We start from the raw sequence: 16,570 nt of genomic DNA, 5'->3' as shown, positions 1-16,570 counted from the left end.
GTAAAGCGTTTTTAGACGAAAAAAACAACCATGTATAGTAAGGCGTTTTTACCTGAAAAAAACCCCTGCCCATGTATAGTAAGGCGTTTTTAGCCGAAAATAACGACCATGTATAGTAAGGCATTTTTAGCCGAAAAAAACGACCACTAAGAAAACCTTTATTAGTCTCGCAATGGAGAAATTCACAATTCACAGCAGCAAAGTTATGAAAGGAAGAAGTAGAACAACAAAATATAGGAGCTGCTGGAAAGGCAGCCACTCACGCGGTGCCATTTTGAAGTCAAAATAACACAACACAACACATAGGACACAGACAGTCGTGCAATCTTCACCACTTTTCTGCATACACTTTGTTGTCTGAAGCAGTTATAGATGAAAGAGGAGAGGATCAAAGTGACCTTTCACCAGTGGATCAGAGACGTCATGCTGAAAATGTGCACACGTCTGCTGCAAGCTAAGTTTTGAACGCAAACACGAAGCTGTAGCGTCCATTGATGAAAAAGAGATTGGCTCACATCTCCTGTCCCATGTAAATCCACTTCAATTCCAAGCCGCGACTCCCAGTTCCACATCCGCATCGGCGCTCCGCACTAATGCTCCTTTCTTCTCATCGTCGGCTCCTCAAGCCTTACATCCATCCAGCCACAGACCGTTCAACAGCACCGATCTCTCCGCTGAACAAAGTGGGGCTGTGAAAAATGCTGCCCATAACAGGCGCAAGACACAAGCGCCCCGGGACTGTCCAGCAACGACAGTCAAATGGCGCCGACATTCCTCCCAGGCAAAAACAGTGCTGGTATACCCATGCTGCCGAGAAGGCGCAACCACCAAGCACAGAGTTTCCTCCTTGATGAATGTAAGGCAATTCAATTCAATTAATTCGCCAATTATATATAACAGTTGCATATTTACCACCATGAGGTCAAGCTGAAGTTCACCATACTGTCACGTGCGAATGAGACACACACAAAAAAAAGACAAAGACAAAACAACAACAACACCCTAACACTTCACAAACAAAAACAAATAGGAGCTTGATCCCAGTCAGTAGATTCTGACACATTTAATGTTCTCTTAAAGATAAAGAGACATTGCGCAGTTTTGAAGCTGTGTGCCATAAAACAAAGCAGTTATGATGGTTGTTTGAAGCCTCACGTCTTCCTGGCAATGACGTCTTTATTCCTGGTGTTAATGTCCATGGAGAGAGGAGCTAGTAGGGATAAGATCGCTGAGGGGTCCAAATTATTCATGACTTGATACAATAAACAGGCATTATGGTAAATACTGAGCTCAGGGAACCTTAATGATCCAGGGAGATCAAAATGTGGGCAAAAAAGGCGTATCGCTCTCTGTTGCAGAGCTTGAAATTCTTTTGACAATCTAGGAAAAATGTTGAACCACATTCCATTGTGGTAATACGGTTGGGGTTCAAATATAATTTTGTATAATATAAGGAACACTGGAGGTGAAGGAAAAAATTTTTGTTTAATAAAGAGACTCACATATTTCAAGGGTTTTTTTAACAACAGAATTAATATGATTTCTGCTCAGTCATGTAAAAGAACGTATTCAGAATGTTTCAGAAACCAGAATTTTGATCTTAACCCTGATATTGACTGCCTGTCAACGTAGTCAGTGTCATCAATATATTGATGAAATGTACATATTAAAATGTGTATATATTGTCATCATTTATTATTATTTCCAGTGCAAAGCATTGTTTAAATAAGGCGAGTGAGAATACAGTAACAGCCTGTGTAAATATTTGACATTCAGGTTGACTAAAACGCATGTTGAAAAGGCTATAAATACTAAGAAATAGTCCTGCTGTGAAATGCAGAGGCGCTGTCACGTCAGAGCAGGTTAACGCCATGTTTGAGGAGTCTGTGCCGAGCCTTGCTGGGCAAGGAGAATGCGCTGTCCTGGTGGTTGGGGATGCCCGAGTTCCTCAGCGTGACGCCGTATTGTAGGAAATACGTCTCCTGGGCCGCGCTGCGAACCCCGTACACAGCGGTGGCGGCGTTCCTGCAGTGGCATTGCCCCCGTAAAAGACAAATGAGAGACGAGCATCAGTTCCGGAACACTGCGCTGCGATGAGAGACTTGATGACAGATGCTTACCCTGCCCCCCACCCTCTGTGAAAGGAGCCACGAAAGGCCCCCCAACCCCCGCCACTTCGAACCACTACCGTCACTGGCATACTGACCTGATAATAGCCTCCTGCAGAGTTTCAGTGTTACAGAAATGCGAGTGAAGAAGCGATGCGGCTCTGACAAAAGGACGCTCGGGGGCTCCCCCAGGTCGACCAGACAGGTTGGCTACACAGACACACAGTAACGGTGTCAGCGCCACATTAACCTGGACAAGCTTTCCTGCTGCACAAAGGAATGCTGATCACAATTCCTGAGCGGCACAAGCTCTTTAACGCAAATCGGTAATTACAAAGAATGTGCCAAAGAAAAATAATGAGGCCTCACTTGTTAGCGTGCTCTGGGCGCAGTCAAAGTGGGCGAAGATATAGGGTCCTGCGGTGGCCGGCGCCCCCGGAGAGATGCTTCTCAGATGGGCCTCCAGGCCGTTTAGCGAAGCTAAGCAGCTGTGATACTGGATACAAACCATAAAGTGAGAGCTGACTGTCTGACAAAGGCCGGCAATTAGCATCACAAAGGCAAGTCAGTGCAACTCATGAATTTTTCAAAACCGCAAGCGCCATTTCTTTAATTCAGATTTGCTTCTTTGTCGTCGTCTCTGTCAAAGAGGCCATCATCATTTAATGTGACAGGGCTACAATAGTTTGGGATTTTTCATTATTCTGGAGTTAGTTTTGAGTTCATTTGGGCTTTTGTTGTTGAATTTCGGTTAGTTTTAATTGGTCTTTAGAGCAGGTTTGTTTTTATCTTTTTTTTTTCTTCAAAAATACTCAGTTTAGTTTTTAGTAGTTTTTTAAAATACAGTATTTGGAGTATTTGTTGAGTGCAAGATTTTTTAAAAAAAGTCACAATATATTGTGTGATAAAAGCACGGTTAACTCTCAAATGACTGACCTTCCTTCTGTTCGAACGTAAAGTAATACCGAAATAAATACATTTTAAATGAACTCTGAAAACTTATGTTTGATATTAATTGACCGCTATAATTATAGTTAGATGTAGTTTATTTTAGTCAGACAAAATGTTTATTTTTTTTTATTTCCATAAAAAACATGTTGTCAATTTTAGTTGTAGTTATTTAATTTATTTTCGTTAACTATAACAACCTTAGACAGGTTCCAACATTAATGGTGGCCCGATGGCCCTGAGCTACTATGGCCACTGTCATGCTATGTATCTTTACAGATGCTGGTCCAACCGGGCTAGTAAAGATTTCATAAATATGATGACGAAATCAACACAATCTTGCTTTTTTTCGACAAAAAAGCATTAATACCTTCTTAAACTCCTAAATAAAACCGTATAAAGTGATTAAATTTGAAACAATAACACAGACTTGTTATATCGTGACTATCTGCACCAGTATTGTTTCTGATAAGCCCATCACAACATAGCTGAAGTGCGAGCACTCTAGAAGGCTCAATGTCGGACCCTGCATGATGACGTCGGGGTGAAACGGGTTGCTTCTTACCACTTCCTCCATGGCAGCTTGGTCGCATAAGAAGTGAGGCTCCACCAGCAGGGCCAGCACGAGCCCCTTGACCCTGTGCAGGTACAGCGTCATAGGTACCAGGGGGGTTTCATCCGGGTCGATGGGGGTGGTGTAGGTCCCTCCGCCACCTGTATTTGACCCTTCTAATTTGCCATTGTGTGATTCCTCATTGCAGTGCTCTTTGTCTCCAGAATCGAATATTGTCCCACAGCATGCGCCTCCATCCTCTCCACTGAGGGGCGAGGGTGCGTTGTGCTCAGAGTCGCTTCGGTCCCCTCCGCTGCTGTGAAAAGTATCATTGGTGGAACTTTGTTGAACTTTGTCCTCAGCTTCAAGAGAGGCGTCTTCATTGGGTGCTGGGCAGACGGGTTCAGTGGCGCTTTGCGACGGAACCCGGCCGAAATCGGAGTTGTCCGATGCAGACGAGCGAGGGCTTAAGGTTCCCTTTTGGGAGGAAGGTGGATCTGAAGGCACAGGCTCGGAAGAGACCGTGTCCGATGGCGTCCTTGACAGGCTCTGATGTAGGGAAGAGTCTTTCTTCGGAGTAGCCTGGGACCTGGGGAAGAACAAAGAGTATTTTTCTGGAATATCACAATTAAAGGGGAAGTCAAAGCATACATTTTCTTTCCAAGAATATGTTCTATGAAGCCACACTAGTCTAAAGACAATTCTCTGATTTAATATTGCGTTTGTGGACTAAGAATTACACTGCAAAATCCACCGTTTTTTATTCATCTCGGCGGTGGGAGGCGGGGGGGCATTCTACCGCTTGCTGTCGACTGAAAACGACATCACAGTTGTTCAGGACGCAGGTAACGACCAATCATGGTTCAGCTTGCAGACTTCACATGACCAAACTCAGAAAACAAACACAATGCATGAACTAATGACGCCATCTGCACAAACCGACAACTTGTTTGTCATTGGCCATGTGATTTTTTTTTGGAAAGGACACACGCTTAAAATCGAGACTTCATCTGGCACGCACAATTTTGTTTGTGACATGCTCCAAGGTTTCCATTCATTTGGACTATTAGAAAAGCTTCAGGACGCAGAGCAGAGAAACATGAGGGCAGAATTTTAATCCAATGTCTAGGACAGCCTCCCTCTGTTCCTGTCGAGTCAAGCCGGGCTGTTGATGTACAAGTTGAGATACTGCAGTACATAAAGTTACTGTAACATATTGTACAGTATACACATCTCACCACAATAACTAGAGTTGGCTTTGGAAGAAGAGGAAATGACATTCCTTTTGGAAGCGCATCCAATTGACATACTTAATAGATGTCAGACTCGAACCAGGTCACAGACTCATTTTGATTTGGTGGGGGGCGGGACATGGATTTTGAAGGCATTGGATCTTTAACACACCCAACAGAATACGATAATTGATCAGAGAAATCCAGAAATCTGGCCTAGTTTGCTTCTTTTCAACATGGGCGATGCTGAAATGACACCCTATTATCGGCATGTGTGTATCCCAAGGAAGAGAATCAGTAACTCACGTGCGATTTAAAACACGCTTTGGTCCTGAACTGAGTACCAGATTAGAAGTGTTAGAAGTGTTAAGATGGCGAATCACATACAACTGAAATGTGTTTTGTATTACGGTACCATGATTCTCTGTCAACAGGAGCAGACTGCAGGTAGTGAAGTTCAAACATGGTGAGGAACACAGAAGTAGAGCTGACGGCATCGCCAAATAAACTTGATGGGTTCGGGCCTGTGGGCGATTGCGCCTAAACAGAAATGGAAAACAGAGGCATACCTTGTTTTTGTTGGGAAATATGACGCGACATAAACAGTCATCGCCAAGGTAACACATACATGTACACGCACTAACTGGCAGGAAAAAAAAAAAAAAGAGCAGCCATTGGTCACGGGTGAGGTGGAGCCTATCCCGGATGACTTGGGATGAGAGGCCGTTGACACTGAATTGGTCAACAGTCAGTCACACGCCATTCACATTTTTTAATCACACCAGTGGCAAATTTCTAGACTTGGATGAATAAAACTTGCATGTTTTCGGAATCTGTGTGGAAGCCAGAGGACCTGAAGAAAGCCACACAATCATCGGGAGAGCGTGCAAATTCCACACAATTGAACCTGGGCAGCCAAGTGAACCATTATTCCACTGTCAAAGCCAACTACCAGGAGAATGTCAGCAAACAAAGGAATGATTCATTCACCTTGAAGGTTTCACTCTCATGAGCCATAATTTTCATGGTAACATCTGGGGACATCTGCGTGCTCACGACTCTGTGGAAGAGAGGTGGAAGAATCGCTTCATGACAAAAATCAAAACGGACAGCTTATCGAGAGAATGCAGCGCTTACAAATATTTGGGGATATTCAGCTTTCAGGTGAAATTTCACCACGAACCGCAAACGCACGGTAACCGGTGCAGGTGAACTTAATTTGACCATTTCGAAACTTTTGAATCTGCATGTGCAAGTGTTCAGTGTTTCAATCCTTTTTACGCAATATGCTGTGACCTAACAAGGAGCAAAAAAATTCACACAGAGAAGTTGCCACTGACTGAAAGAGGAACAGAAAGTGGACGTCCTTGGAAATGTATCGGTTGATTCATTGATCAAACATCTTTTGTGAATTTTGTTGGTCAGCTCCTTGGCAGTTCGAGAGCAGCAATTCGGGCAATATGGACCGAAACACCAAACAGCTGGACGTGGGCATTCAAAACTTTAGGGATGATAAAATCAAGCTCGGCTTTCAAGGATAAAGTGCATTTTGAGTTCATGTGGAAATTGTACTGGAAAACCCAATATCCCTTCCTTTTTGTGAGTAGCTTACCTTCCTCTGAAAAGAATACAGCCCGCCAACACTAGGGGGCAGCGCTGGCAGGCCTGCAGAATGAGGGCGGCTTTAAGCAGCAGAAGCGGGTCAACCTGAGGAGCAAAATACTGCTCATCACCGTAAACAAGTACAACGACGCAAGTGGAAACAATCAGACAGTTTTTACAAAAGCTTGTGGCCTTGTGTAACCCATGAGAGCAAATTTGGATGGCACACTTCAGCCTGTATCATAATTAATAAATGCAGAAGCATGTCTCGGTATTGCTCAATAACACCAAACATTGTGAGAGTCATATCCTGTTTCTAGTCATGCATGAGCAGCAACGGTACAATTGGAGTGCATCAACACTTGCATTCAAATCATACAGCATTCAAATTGTTCCTTTTTTTCATGTTTTTGGACACTCCAGCTTTTTTACCCTTCACTCTAAAAAATAGGCATTTTCGGTTCATTGAAGACCCTAAATTGTAGGTGTGAATGTAAGGGAAAAAAGTGGACTATTTTTGGTTTCAGTTCACCAACAACCCTCAAAAAGACAAGCGGAATAGACAATTTATGATTGGATGGATGAATCTTGACCTACATTTGTCGAGTCAATAGTGGTCAAGGAGCTGAAGACGTGATGAAGCTCAGAAGGTCCAGCTAGCAGGTATAACAGGTACTGTGACCAACGAGCAGCCAAGGTTTCCTGACTATGAAGCTAAGGGGGAAAGAAAACACAAATGATCACTTTGGACAGTCAGGACCAGCAAAGCTTTCTCTGCTGAGCTAAACACTATCAGAAACTGGATCTGACATTTATAACCATAATTGTGATAGCTGTGCGATGATTTTGTGTTCATTTCTATCTTTTCTCGAGACCGAACTGCTTCCCTGTATGTGTATATTGGATTTTTATTTCTTTTTGTCCAAAGAGATCTCAAACTCATGAGAATATGATTCTAATCTGCCCGGGGCCTTCAGAATCATCTTGCAGCAATATTATCAAATTTGCCTCATGGTACCAGGCAGTTTGTCTACAATAGCGTTCGCATTTTTATGTCCTCTGATTGGTTGGTCAGCGCAAGCCAAATTCAACTTAATATAACACGTCTCTAGCTATGTGTATACAGTACATCAATGCATTTAATAATTCTCATCTGTGGCGAGTATGATATATTTTATTGAAATGATAAATACTGATTGTAAACGGCACCGGATGATGTACGTAGTGAAGTCTGTATAAGTGCCTACTGAAGGCCCCTGTCAACAAATGGGCTGCCCACAACTGCTTTTATTACAAGATAGTCATCCACTAATCATAAATAATTTTTGTGTCATCCCAAAAAGTCCGCCTTAATGTCTTGCGTAAATTTTATTGTACATTAGGTTCACAATCTAAAAGGGCTACTAAGATTGTACCTGGTAGCTCTGGCGAACAGATCCATTGTAGAAACAAAAGAGGTTTATTATCTTATTCAATAGCTCACAGACACTGACAGTTGGAGTTTCCATGGAGGAGCCCAGAGCCTGAAGGAGGAAAAACAGGAGAAAGGTCATCTATCAGAGACTAATAACTAGGTCTCAAGACATCACACACACACACACACACACACACACACACACCCAAAAGAATTCCTCTTTCATGTGGATTGCAAATTTGTGGCGACGCAGCGTCAGAAGGCGCACAGGGGAGGAAGAAAGCTCCGAAATGCAACGGCCCACTCCAGCAAGTTGGCCACAAAGTAGCTCCTGCTTTTCTATGGGGGTCTGCAGCAAAGACAGACTGTATATGTCATCATCATTGTTCTTTTAAAAATCAAGAAATTCAACTGCCTTAGGCAACAGTTTTCCAGCAGTCAAACCTCTTCTGGATAGAAATAACAGATCCCCTTGCTAGTCGGATCTCCCTCTCCCTTCACCTTGGAGCCATCATACAGGAAAAATAAATTACACCTGCAGAAAAACAAGTGTAAAAATGAAAAAAAAAAAGTTGTGATAACATCTGTACTGTTAAACTTAATTGTTAATGATTAGAGAAATTTACAGAATTTGTCGAAGGATCCTCACTCTTTGTTCTTATTAGATACAGACAGACAGGCAGACAAATAGATAGATAGATAGATAGATAGATAGATAGATAGATAGATAGATAGATAGATAGATAGATAGATAGATAGATAGATAGAATAACAGTCACAGCAGCAAAATTAACAAACACTCATTGGGAATGTAGAACAATGAACAAACAACAAGCAGCAATGATGAAAGAGTACATTTAATCTATTCAAAAGAAGAAAAAATAGATGTCAATATAGTCTAAATATGATTCTGTAATATTTGTACAATTCCTGAAAAATGTATTATTGACAGTGATATACAGTACAGTATACCATTGAGGAATTATGTAGTACGCACAGACAAAACCAAACTTTACGTCCCCAGCTTCAAATGTTCATGTCAAGTGTATGAGACGAATTCAAGATCATTTTAACGAGTGGAAGAAAACTGAGACGCAACAGGCACATAGGAGGCATGTTCGAATGAAAACGTATCTCAAATACACAGTACTGTAGAACAAACGTGGGCAACAGCGAGGTAGTGACGTAAAAGTGAAAGGTAGATCAGGGTCTTACCCTCTCGATTCCGGCGGAAGAAGTTCCGCCATGGTCCAAATGGATGTATTACGCTGCCATCAGTTCTTTCTGGTCTCTGTCAACAAAACACAAAACGGCCATGTAGTGCCAGCCCGCGTTAGATGCTGCAAAGCAACCTTTAGTGCCCTAAAAATCCTAAGACAAATTCGTGATGAGGATGGAAAACGTTTAAATAATTACAGCCAAGTTTCAGGGTTTGTTGTGGTTAGTCCGCGCTAAAATAAAATGAAAAAAAAAACAAATGTTTGACAAGAGGAACAAAACTAGAGGAATGCAAATCAGTCACACGCAAAGAGAGTCATGTGAAAGTACGGCGATTGGTGAGGGACAATCTTGTATTACAGGAACTACAGTGTACTGCTGGCTGAAAAACGATTGAAAAACAAAAAAAGGGGCAGTACAATCCAGAGAATAGTTTCGTATCAAATGTCAAAAGTTGGGAAGAAAAGAACACTTGCACATGCTGTTGGGGTGCACTCAAAGGAAAAGATAGCTTCCCATTTATTTTTATGGATTCAGAGTTACGTTTGGTTAACAGTATGTTTGTTGTGACAATATTTTGCAACGATATAACTGCACGGCGTCATATCTGAAACAACGGTTGCTTTTTTTTAGTGGCAGTGCCATGGCACATTGACAGGAAACTATCCAATATCACTGAATTGGTCTGAAAATGTTTTATTTACAGCTGAATCTTTGTTCATGCATCCACCCCAGACAGACCAAACAATTAAATGCGTTTCTACGAGATGGCAGAAGGTACAATTGACCTTGGGGTCAGCAAAATTGTTGAAACTGAGCTACTTCTTGGGGGAAGTGCAACTAAACAATGTCTGCCATCTAGTGGTAAATGGACCTATTAGAAGGTACAAATACAGAAGAGCTAACAAAAATGTTTTTTTTTCCCCTTTTTGGGAAAAATCGAGGGGATTGCTTGTGTGGGCATGGCCCGCACTGCTAGTTGCCATCCCTGACCTATACCAAAATTTGGGGAACATTGTTCTGTTTGTGCTTTATAAACTTTTTGTTTGTACTGTTTTTCAGTGTTTCAACATTTTTTTCCCAACTAGTTCCCAGTCCCCAAATGCACCGAAATGATACCATTTGTTCGTGCTGGTTTATGTTGTTAAAAAAAGCTTATGTTTGTGGTACGTATACATATATGTACGTATATATACAGTATATACTGTACACACACACACACACACACAAATATTCCTTTAACTCTTTTGTCACAACTGATTTGTCTGGACAAATTAAAACTTTTACAAACAACACAGAAAAGAAATACACAAAATACAGTTAAGTAAGTTACTTTATTTCAGTTATTTAAGGTAACGTATTACTCAATATTACAGAGCAAAGAACTGCCGGCTCAGGTCCCTCGTGTTCAGAGGTAAACACAAAAGTGAAGTAAACTGCAGATGAGTGTGTGTGTGTGGTCCAGGAAAGAAAAACCGACTGATGGAGAACTGGTCCCTACACCAGTTATGTGGTCTGGAAAGAGGGTCTACTCTTCGTGACCCTCATAGCCGTCAGGAAGGGCATTCACATGGGGATTGTGGAACAGTGATTTGTTGCCATCTCCCCAGGGGAACCGCTGTTTGCAAACAAAATATATCAGTCAGAGACATGAAATGCAAGTCAAGTAAAACCAAATGACATTGAGGTATTTAAGTCCAACCTTGCTCCGAATGCGGAGGTGCGAATAAGGGATGAACTCTGGCTGTTCATGGCTGTGTTGTTGCTCCTTCAGGTACATGTTTAACATGCACACCGCAACGCCAGGCAGGGCAACCACAAAGGTGAGTATCTTCCATGTCCTAGCTGGAGCGATGGAAAATCGGGATCGGACAAGAGGGGAAATTTCCATGAAAACAATGTACGCAGAAATTGTTACATTTTCACTGCTCTCCAGAAGTCATAACTTTCTAAATATTTGGCACGAGAAAACGATACTTGGATTACTGGATTGACTTGTCAGACTGGTGGTTTCATGTAAGTAAATTAATATTTCAATTTGAAGTCACATAACTACTAATGTAATTTATATCTTTGATATTTTAAATGTGAAAAAGCTAACTAATTGGGAATTTCTCCATTGCGGGACTAATAAAAGTTTTCTTATCTTAATACTGTAGTTCTCTACACTGTTTTTAGACACAAACGGGATTGAAATTGCTACTGCACATAGTACTGTCTACACTTTACTTACAGCTAACGTACTGCTCGTGATTTCATCGAGTGAATAAAACACATGTTTTTGTCTTCACCAAACTTGTCCTGAATGTTGTCGAGTCAAGGATACCAGGCTAATGCAAGTGCTAACAGAGCTGATGCCCAAGCAACAAGGTCACCGTGAAATCGTAGCCCTTTCTCGTTAAAAACAATGAATGGCGTTAAAACAAAGCATAGTATTAAATCATTTGCAAGACTCACCTGCTTGCTCACCATGACCGGCAGCGGCAGCAGAAAGCTGGCAACGGGTCTGCGTCAAGGAAGACCTCAGCAAGGTTTGAGTTAGTCGGCCCACGACCGCCATCTTCGCGTCAAATGGATCGAGACACAGCGGAAAGACGTTTGGATGAAGAGTCACGTGACCGGAAATCTATTTTTTGACTACTCTTACATTATAATTACAACACAAATGTTTTTTGTTTAATATAGTCATCAAAGTATTATGTTTATTTTTGTAGTATGTGATTATATGTTTATTTTTCACAACTGTATTTTAATTGAAGTTGTTCGCTATGTAAACGTGGGTGACAAATCGCAACCCAACTATAATTGTGAATGACTATTTTATTTTATTTTTTGTTGAATCGAGATGTTTAACCCCGTTTAAATATAGACACAAATTTATGACAGGATTTTAAAAATCAAAATTAAGAATTTTAAAACGTGGTTCTTTGATATTTATAAACCAGCCACCGCCATACTCCAATGAAAGGTGGAACTGGAGGTTGTGTATCAATAATGTGCTAATTTGATGAATGTTTTAAAAAAAAATCATACAAATAATAATGAAAAGTTAAATCATACAATTAACTGTGCAGATATTTAAAAATAAATTTTCATGACTTATTACTAGCCCCCCTAACATACAAGCAGATCAATACTGGCTGATTTTACTTAAAAGGGGAGGACTTTCTGTGTCCTCGTGGTCAGAGTCCAACCTGGCAATGCTGTACAATAGTACATTTTCTATTTGTCTAAGATTCACGAAAAAAAGAATTTGTTGGGTAAGTACATCTGCACGTTGGGAATTTGTTTGCATAAAGAATATAAACGCTTGTATGTGAATTATCTTCGTAGTTATTAGGTCTATTTAAAGATACTCAGTGAATGTGGATACAATTTAATTAGTTTTTTAATGTCGTTTAGAATTAATTGGTAAATGTTTCCATGACATGCTGCTAAATTCATCGTGCTTTTGCTCTCATTAACATGTTCAATATTAGCATACTGTATTGTGAGACTGCAATTATGAATGTGTCAGTGAAAATGAAGATGAACATGTTTTTCAAGTGATGGAAGCTCGGTACAGCCAGTTTGAGTCAACCTCTGAGAGATTTGACCTTGCAGATCAGAATGTGACTTTGGACAAAGGTAGAATATATTCCAAGGTTTAGGATTAAATAATTCCAGACGTCTCTATGTTCTATAAATGTCATCTGTCATTTATAGGTATGGGGAGGATATTGCTCTATGCCCTCTATGGCATCCTTGTTGCCCTGCTTTTAATTCAACTGATGGTAACTGGGATCAAATGTATGTCTTATAAAGTCATTGCCGTTCAGTAATATTCTAGCAAAGCCTTACAGTCAGAAATATGTGTGTTACTATGGTTTCCTCTGCTTGAAGTCTCACAGATAAATACGGAAATCACTGACATCAAACTTCACTTGGAAAGACTCAGCCATCATGCCTCAGGTAAGGAAGTAAAGACTGACTTCTAATGTTTTAGCATTATTTTAAATAACTGATTTTTTTTTTACTTCCCAATTGAAGGTGATGGGACAACTATACAAGATGTTCATTTAGAAAAACGTGTCCCAGTTAGAGGTAAACTTTGAGGTTTCTCAATAACATCTATTCATCCCTTTTCTGTATCGCTTATCCTGTTCAGGGTACCAGGGAGTTGAAGCCTATGCAAGTTAAATTCGGTCAAAAGGCTGACTTAGGTGTATTTATTCCCAATAGTCTATTTTCAGCTTTGCAGTATTTCTCTTGGCTGCACTGCAGGGATGGCCATCATGTGCCGAAACGCAATAGTTGATGGGGGTTGTGTGGGATGGTGGCGCCACCGCCGTTGGTTTATAAATACTCTGCATCAACCCAGGAGCATGTAAGGAGGGTTGGGTGGCGTTCCAAACCAGCTGCTACTTGCTGTCTAGCACCACCGCCACCTGGAGCAAAGCTGAGCAGCAGTGCCTTTCACATGCAGCACATCTGGTGGTTGTGAATGGTGTGGAGGAACTGGTGAGCTTCATGTCCAGCTCTTTCATTCAGCATCTCCACAGCATGAACAGAATTAACAAATGATCATGTTATCGTTTACTGTAGGACTATCTTTCAGAAATTTCTGAAATCACCTATAAATACTGGATTGGGCTGGTGGAACGAGCTCACGAGGGAGAGTGGAGTTGGGTGGATGGAACTGACTACGATAAAACCCCAAAGTAAATGTCAGTTGTGAGGGCCTTTGAAAGCACAATCACATGATTCATTGATTTTGCTTTCTGTGTGTGTTCTGAGGTTCTGGGACGTGGATCAGCCTGACAACTGGGCCTTCAGAAAAAACGGTGAGGACTGCGGGCATTTTCATGCTACCGATGTCCGCGTACGCCGGCGGTGGAATGACGCTGACTGCAATATATCATATAACTACATATGTGAAATGCGCATATGAGTCTTACATACCACATGACAAAACATGACACAGAGTATTTTTTGTTTGTTTTCAAACATTTTCATCAATGTAAAAAAAAAATAAAGCATATTGCATGTCCAATGTCTCTGTTGAATATAATGAGATGACATGAGTGTCTTTTTACTACAAAAAATATTTTTATACAGTGCTTTCACAACAGCTGCAGCTGTAACAAAGTGGTTGTGAAAGATTAAACCTTCCAAAAGACATTTTATAAGCAGAAATTTCCGCATAAAATCACCCAAATACACTGTGCTGTGAGTCGTAGCGGAACAAAACCTCCACCCATCCACTTTCAACACCATTTGTCCTCATGAGGGTCACAGGTGAGCTGGAGCTTACCTGAGCTGAATTTGCCAGTGGACATAGCAAGCATTCACACCTATGGACAATTTAGGGTATTTTATGAACTTAACAAACTTGTTTCTGGAATGCGTGGGGAAGAAGTACCTGGAGAACACCAAGGCTTACGTGGGACAACATGCAAACGCCCCATTGGGTGGACTAAGCCAAGCTTCAAACCCAGGACCTTGCGACTGAGAGGCAGATGTGTCAACCGCTAGACTCCCATGCTGCCTGGAACAAAATTGATCAAATAAATAATTTCACTGTACATCGTGTGACTTGGTGGGACTGCAGTCGCTAAGGGTAATACAGGCTTCCCGATCCCTTCGAGCATCCATCCATCTGGTCCTGTTTGCTATTAACTCTAAGGACAAATGTATTGGGACACGTTAATTAAACCACCAGGGGAAAAAAAGGAAAACAATGGCACTGTGGTTGACTGGTTAGCACGTCTGCCCCACAGTGCAGAGATCATCAGGCTCCAGCCTTCCTGTGTGGAGTTTGCATGATCTCCCAGTGCCTGTGTGTGTTTTCTCCAGGTACTGCAGTGTTTTCCCATCTTCCCAAAAGATGCACGGTAGTTTAATTGATCACTCTAAATTGTCCTCCGGTGTGCATTGTTGTTGTTGTTGTTGTTTTTTGGCTATGTGTGCCCTGCGATTGGTTGGCAAGCGGTTCAGGTTGTAAGATCTAGCACACCCGCAACCCTGGAGATGATAAGCGGCTCGGATATTGGATGGAATGGGGTTCCCGTTTGAAGTTTCATAGAAGCTTTTGAAAAGTGACATGGACACATTCAGTCGTTTCAAATTTTAACATACTATACTAAATTTCCTTTCCTGCTAAGTTAAGTTGAGCATTATCAGAGCTGTTTGGTGGATTGATTTGGGAATTCTAGCAAGTGTTTGCTGTTTACACAGCTGTGTCAAGCAAGACCGAAATGCAAAAGTGCAGTCGAATGGCAAGATGAGAGAGAGAGAGAGAGAGAGAGAAACAGTAGTCCAAAGAGTATTGAATTCAGGCCTTGGAAAAGTCGTAGTTCTAAGATCCTGATGGCCTTTTGGGTCTACGTCTTGAAACATTATGAGCAAGGGACATAACTGAAATGCTTAGAACAGAAATTAATCTTTCAGTGTTTGGTAATGACAAATAGTATAATTCATGAGTGACTACATCACATCAAATGAAACCGTGTCTTCATTCAGGCTTACTACAACTATAATACAAAGGCAAAATGTTTGAGTGTTGAGCAATAGTTATATAGAATTCCCAAGTCAAAAAAAAAAAAAATCCACTCCTCCCCATGTACTCCTTATCTCCAGCTCACCTCCTGGTCTATAAGTACAAGCTGTGACAATGTTGCCTGTTTCTCTGCAGGCAACCATGAACCTGACAGCTCGTCTGCTGCTGCTTGCCACAGGTGAGACTTCTGAAAACACAACGCCATTTTCAAAGAACATGGCTCACTTTTAACTTGATTCTTTTGCGCCGTTGACCAGCATGTGTGGTCAGCGGGGCTCGACTGCCCAAGGCCTTATGGCAGTTTGGGGATATGATCGAGTGTGCCCAGCCAGGAGTTAACCCTCTGAAGTACAGCGATTATGGCTGTTGGTGTGGCTTTGGGGGAACAGGAAGCCCACGGGATGACTTGGACATGTGAGGAGGAGAAGCCAAAAGCTGCATTCAAGTCGTAACTTGGAATTTGAATTGTACTCTATGTCGAAAAAAATGCAAACCCGTTCGTTTCAGGTGTTGTTACGTCCACGACAAATGCTATGAGAGAAGCAGAAAGATTCCTGGATGTACGGCCATTACTGATCTTCCATATGTTCTGGTTTATGATTTCACCTGCTCAGATAACCAAGTCACCTGCTCAGGTGAGTCTGTGACCCAAATCCAGATTGTTATTATATTCAATAAGCTAAGAAAATGAAGACAAGTGTGTGTACGACTGTCCCCGACGCAATGTAACTATATACGCAGTTTACTTGGGCCGTGATATTCATGACGTCATCTTTCTCATGTGTCTCCGTAGCCATGAATGACAAGTGCCAGGCAGCCGTGTGCGAGTGCGATCGAATAGCAGCTCATTGCTTCGAGCGGGCCGACTTCAACCCTGAAAACAAGAACCTGGATCCAAAAGTCCACTGTGTAAACTGAGCAACACAATCAATAAAGGAATACGTTTTCACCCCACTG

The 16,570-nt window shown here is 41.6% G+C and overlaps 4 protein-coding genes and 1 long non-coding RNA gene across 6 annotated transcripts; 2 read left to right on the top strand and 3 right to left on the bottom strand.

The window, feature by feature from the left end:
• Positions 1 to 1,034: 1,034 nt before the first annotated feature.
• On the bottom strand, positions 1,035 to 9,475 carry hps4 (HPS4 biogenesis of lysosomal organelles complex 3 subunit 2). Of its 2 annotated transcripts, XM_086112294.1 has the most exons (13): positions 9,274 to 9,475; positions 9,073 to 9,148; positions 8,302 to 8,392; positions 8,063 to 8,206; positions 7,859 to 7,966; positions 7,041 to 7,157; positions 6,454 to 6,548; positions 5,832 to 5,901; positions 5,257 to 5,381; positions 3,622 to 4,198; positions 2,478 to 2,604; positions 2,207 to 2,318; positions 1,035 to 2,025 (listed from the first exon to the last, which is right to left on the bottom strand). In XM_086112294.1, the coding sequence occupies exons 2-13, from the start codon at positions 9,102 to 9,104 to the stop codon at positions 1,854 to 1,856; spliced, it is 1,770 nt and encodes a 589-aa protein (XP_085968420.1). In that variant the 5' UTR covers positions 9,105 to 9,148; positions 9,274 to 9,475; the 3' UTR covers positions 1,035 to 1,853. The 2 variants fall into 2 exon arrangements, with proteins under 2 accessions (XP_085968420.1, XP_085968421.1); XM_086112295.1 differs by lacking the exons at positions 8,063 to 8,206; positions 8,302 to 8,392 and having other exon boundaries at positions 9,274 to 9,473.
• A 915-nt stretch (positions 9,476 to 10,390) lies between these two features.
• Positions 10,391 to 11,677, bottom strand: cox6a1 (cytochrome c oxidase subunit 6A1). Its single transcript, XM_086112499.1, has 3 exons — positions 11,533 to 11,677; positions 10,778 to 10,920; positions 10,391 to 10,693 (listed from the first exon to the last, which is right to left on the bottom strand). The coding sequence occupies exons 1-3, from the start codon at positions 11,633 to 11,635 to the stop codon at positions 10,604 to 10,606; spliced, it is 336 nt and encodes a 111-aa protein (XP_085968625.1). The 5' UTR covers positions 11,636 to 11,677; the 3' UTR covers positions 10,391 to 10,603.
• A 542-nt stretch (positions 11,678 to 12,219) lies between these two features.
• LOC147204906 (C-type lectin domain family 4 member E-like) lies at positions 12,220 to 14,107 on the top strand. The gene is made up of 8 exons (XM_086111697.1): positions 12,220 to 12,335; positions 12,622 to 12,702; positions 12,781 to 12,864; positions 12,958 to 13,026; positions 13,105 to 13,158; positions 13,436 to 13,575; positions 13,660 to 13,775; positions 13,852 to 14,107. The coding sequence occupies exons 2-8, from the start codon at positions 12,624 to 12,626 to the stop codon at positions 14,003 to 14,005; spliced, it is 696 nt and encodes a 231-aa protein (XP_085967823.1). The 5' UTR covers positions 12,220 to 12,335; positions 12,622 to 12,623; the 3' UTR covers positions 14,006 to 14,107.
• Positions 14,108 to 14,139: 32 nt separating this feature from the next.
• On the bottom strand, positions 14,140 to 14,702 carry LOC147204905 (uncharacterized). The gene is made up of 2 exons (XR_015100953.1): positions 14,477 to 14,702; positions 14,140 to 14,408 (listed from the first exon to the last, which is right to left on the bottom strand). It is a non-coding gene; the product is annotated as an uncharacterized LOC147204905 (long non-coding RNA).
• A 1,025-nt stretch (positions 14,703 to 15,727) lies between these two features.
• On the top strand, positions 15,728 to 16,567 carry pla2g1b (phospholipase A2, group IB (pancreas)). The gene is made up of 4 exons (XM_086111698.1): positions 15,728 to 15,791; positions 15,871 to 16,027; positions 16,121 to 16,248; positions 16,407 to 16,567. The coding sequence occupies exons 1-4, from the start codon at positions 15,728 to 15,730 to the stop codon at positions 16,529 to 16,531; spliced, it is 474 nt and encodes a 157-aa protein (XP_085967824.1). The 3' UTR covers positions 16,532 to 16,567.
• Positions 16,568 to 16,570: the final 3 nt, after the last annotated feature.

This window comes from Hippocampus guttulatus, chromosome 5 (genome assembly GCF_054856545.1).
Source record: "Hippocampus guttulatus isolate MCC_2025c chromosome 5, RoL_Hgut_1.0, whole genome shotgun sequence".
NCBI classification, from domain to species: domain Eukaryota; kingdom Metazoa; phylum Chordata; class Actinopteri; order Syngnathiformes; family Syngnathidae; genus Hippocampus; species Hippocampus guttulatus.
The sequence above is the reverse complement of the archived record's forward strand: the minus strand, read 5'-3'. Positions and strand labels throughout refer to the sequence as shown.

Bases quoted from the DNA above. Each gene is read 5' to 3' on its own strand.
- hps4 (XM_086112294.1), bottom strand. From the start codon at position 9,104: ATGGCGGAACTTCTTCCGCCGGAATCGAGAGG. The intron at 8,393-9,072 runs GTAAGACCCTGA...GTTTTTCTGCAG, and splicing joins CTTCCGCCGGAATCGAGAGG to GTGTAATTTATTTTTCCTGT. The intron at 7,158-7,858 runs GTACAATCTTAG...TTTCCCCCTTAG, and splicing joins CTGTTCGCCAGAGCTACCAG to CTTCATAGTCAGGAAACCTT.
- LOC147204906 (XM_086111697.1), top strand. From the start codon at position 12,624: ATGGAAGCTCGGTACAGCCAGTTTGAGTCAACCTCTGAGAGATTTGAC. The intron at 13,159-13,435 runs GTAAACTTTGAG...GCATCAACCCAG, and splicing joins AAAACGTGTCCCAGTTAGAG to GAGCATGTAAGGAGGGTTGG. The intron at 13,576-13,659 runs GTGAGCTTCATG...CGTTTACTGTAG, and splicing joins TGAATGGTGTGGAGGAACTG to GACTATCTTTCAGAAATTTC.
- pla2g1b (XM_086111698.1), top strand. From the start codon at position 15,728: ATGTTGCCTGTTTCTCTGCAGGCAACCATGAACCTGACAGCTCGTCTG. The intron at 16,028-16,120 runs GTGAGGAGGAGA...CGTTCGTTTCAG, and splicing joins CCACGGGATGACTTGGACAT to GTGTTGTTACGTCCACGACA. The intron at 16,249-16,406 runs GTGAGTCTGTGA...GTGTCTCCGTAG, and splicing joins TAACCAAGTCACCTGCTCAG to CCATGAATGACAAGTGCCAG.
- cox6a1 (XM_086112499.1), bottom strand. From the start codon at position 11,635: ATGGCGGTCGTGGGCCGACTAACTCAAACCTTGCTGAGGTCTTCCTTG. The intron at 10,921-11,532 runs GTGAGTCTTGCA...CCATCGCTCCAG, and splicing joins CGGTCATGGTGAGCAAGCAG to CTAGGACATGGAAGATACTC. The intron at 10,694-10,777 runs GTTGGACTTAAA...GTTTGCAAACAG, and splicing joins ACCTCCGCATTCGGAGCAAG to CGGTTCCCCTGGGGAGATGG.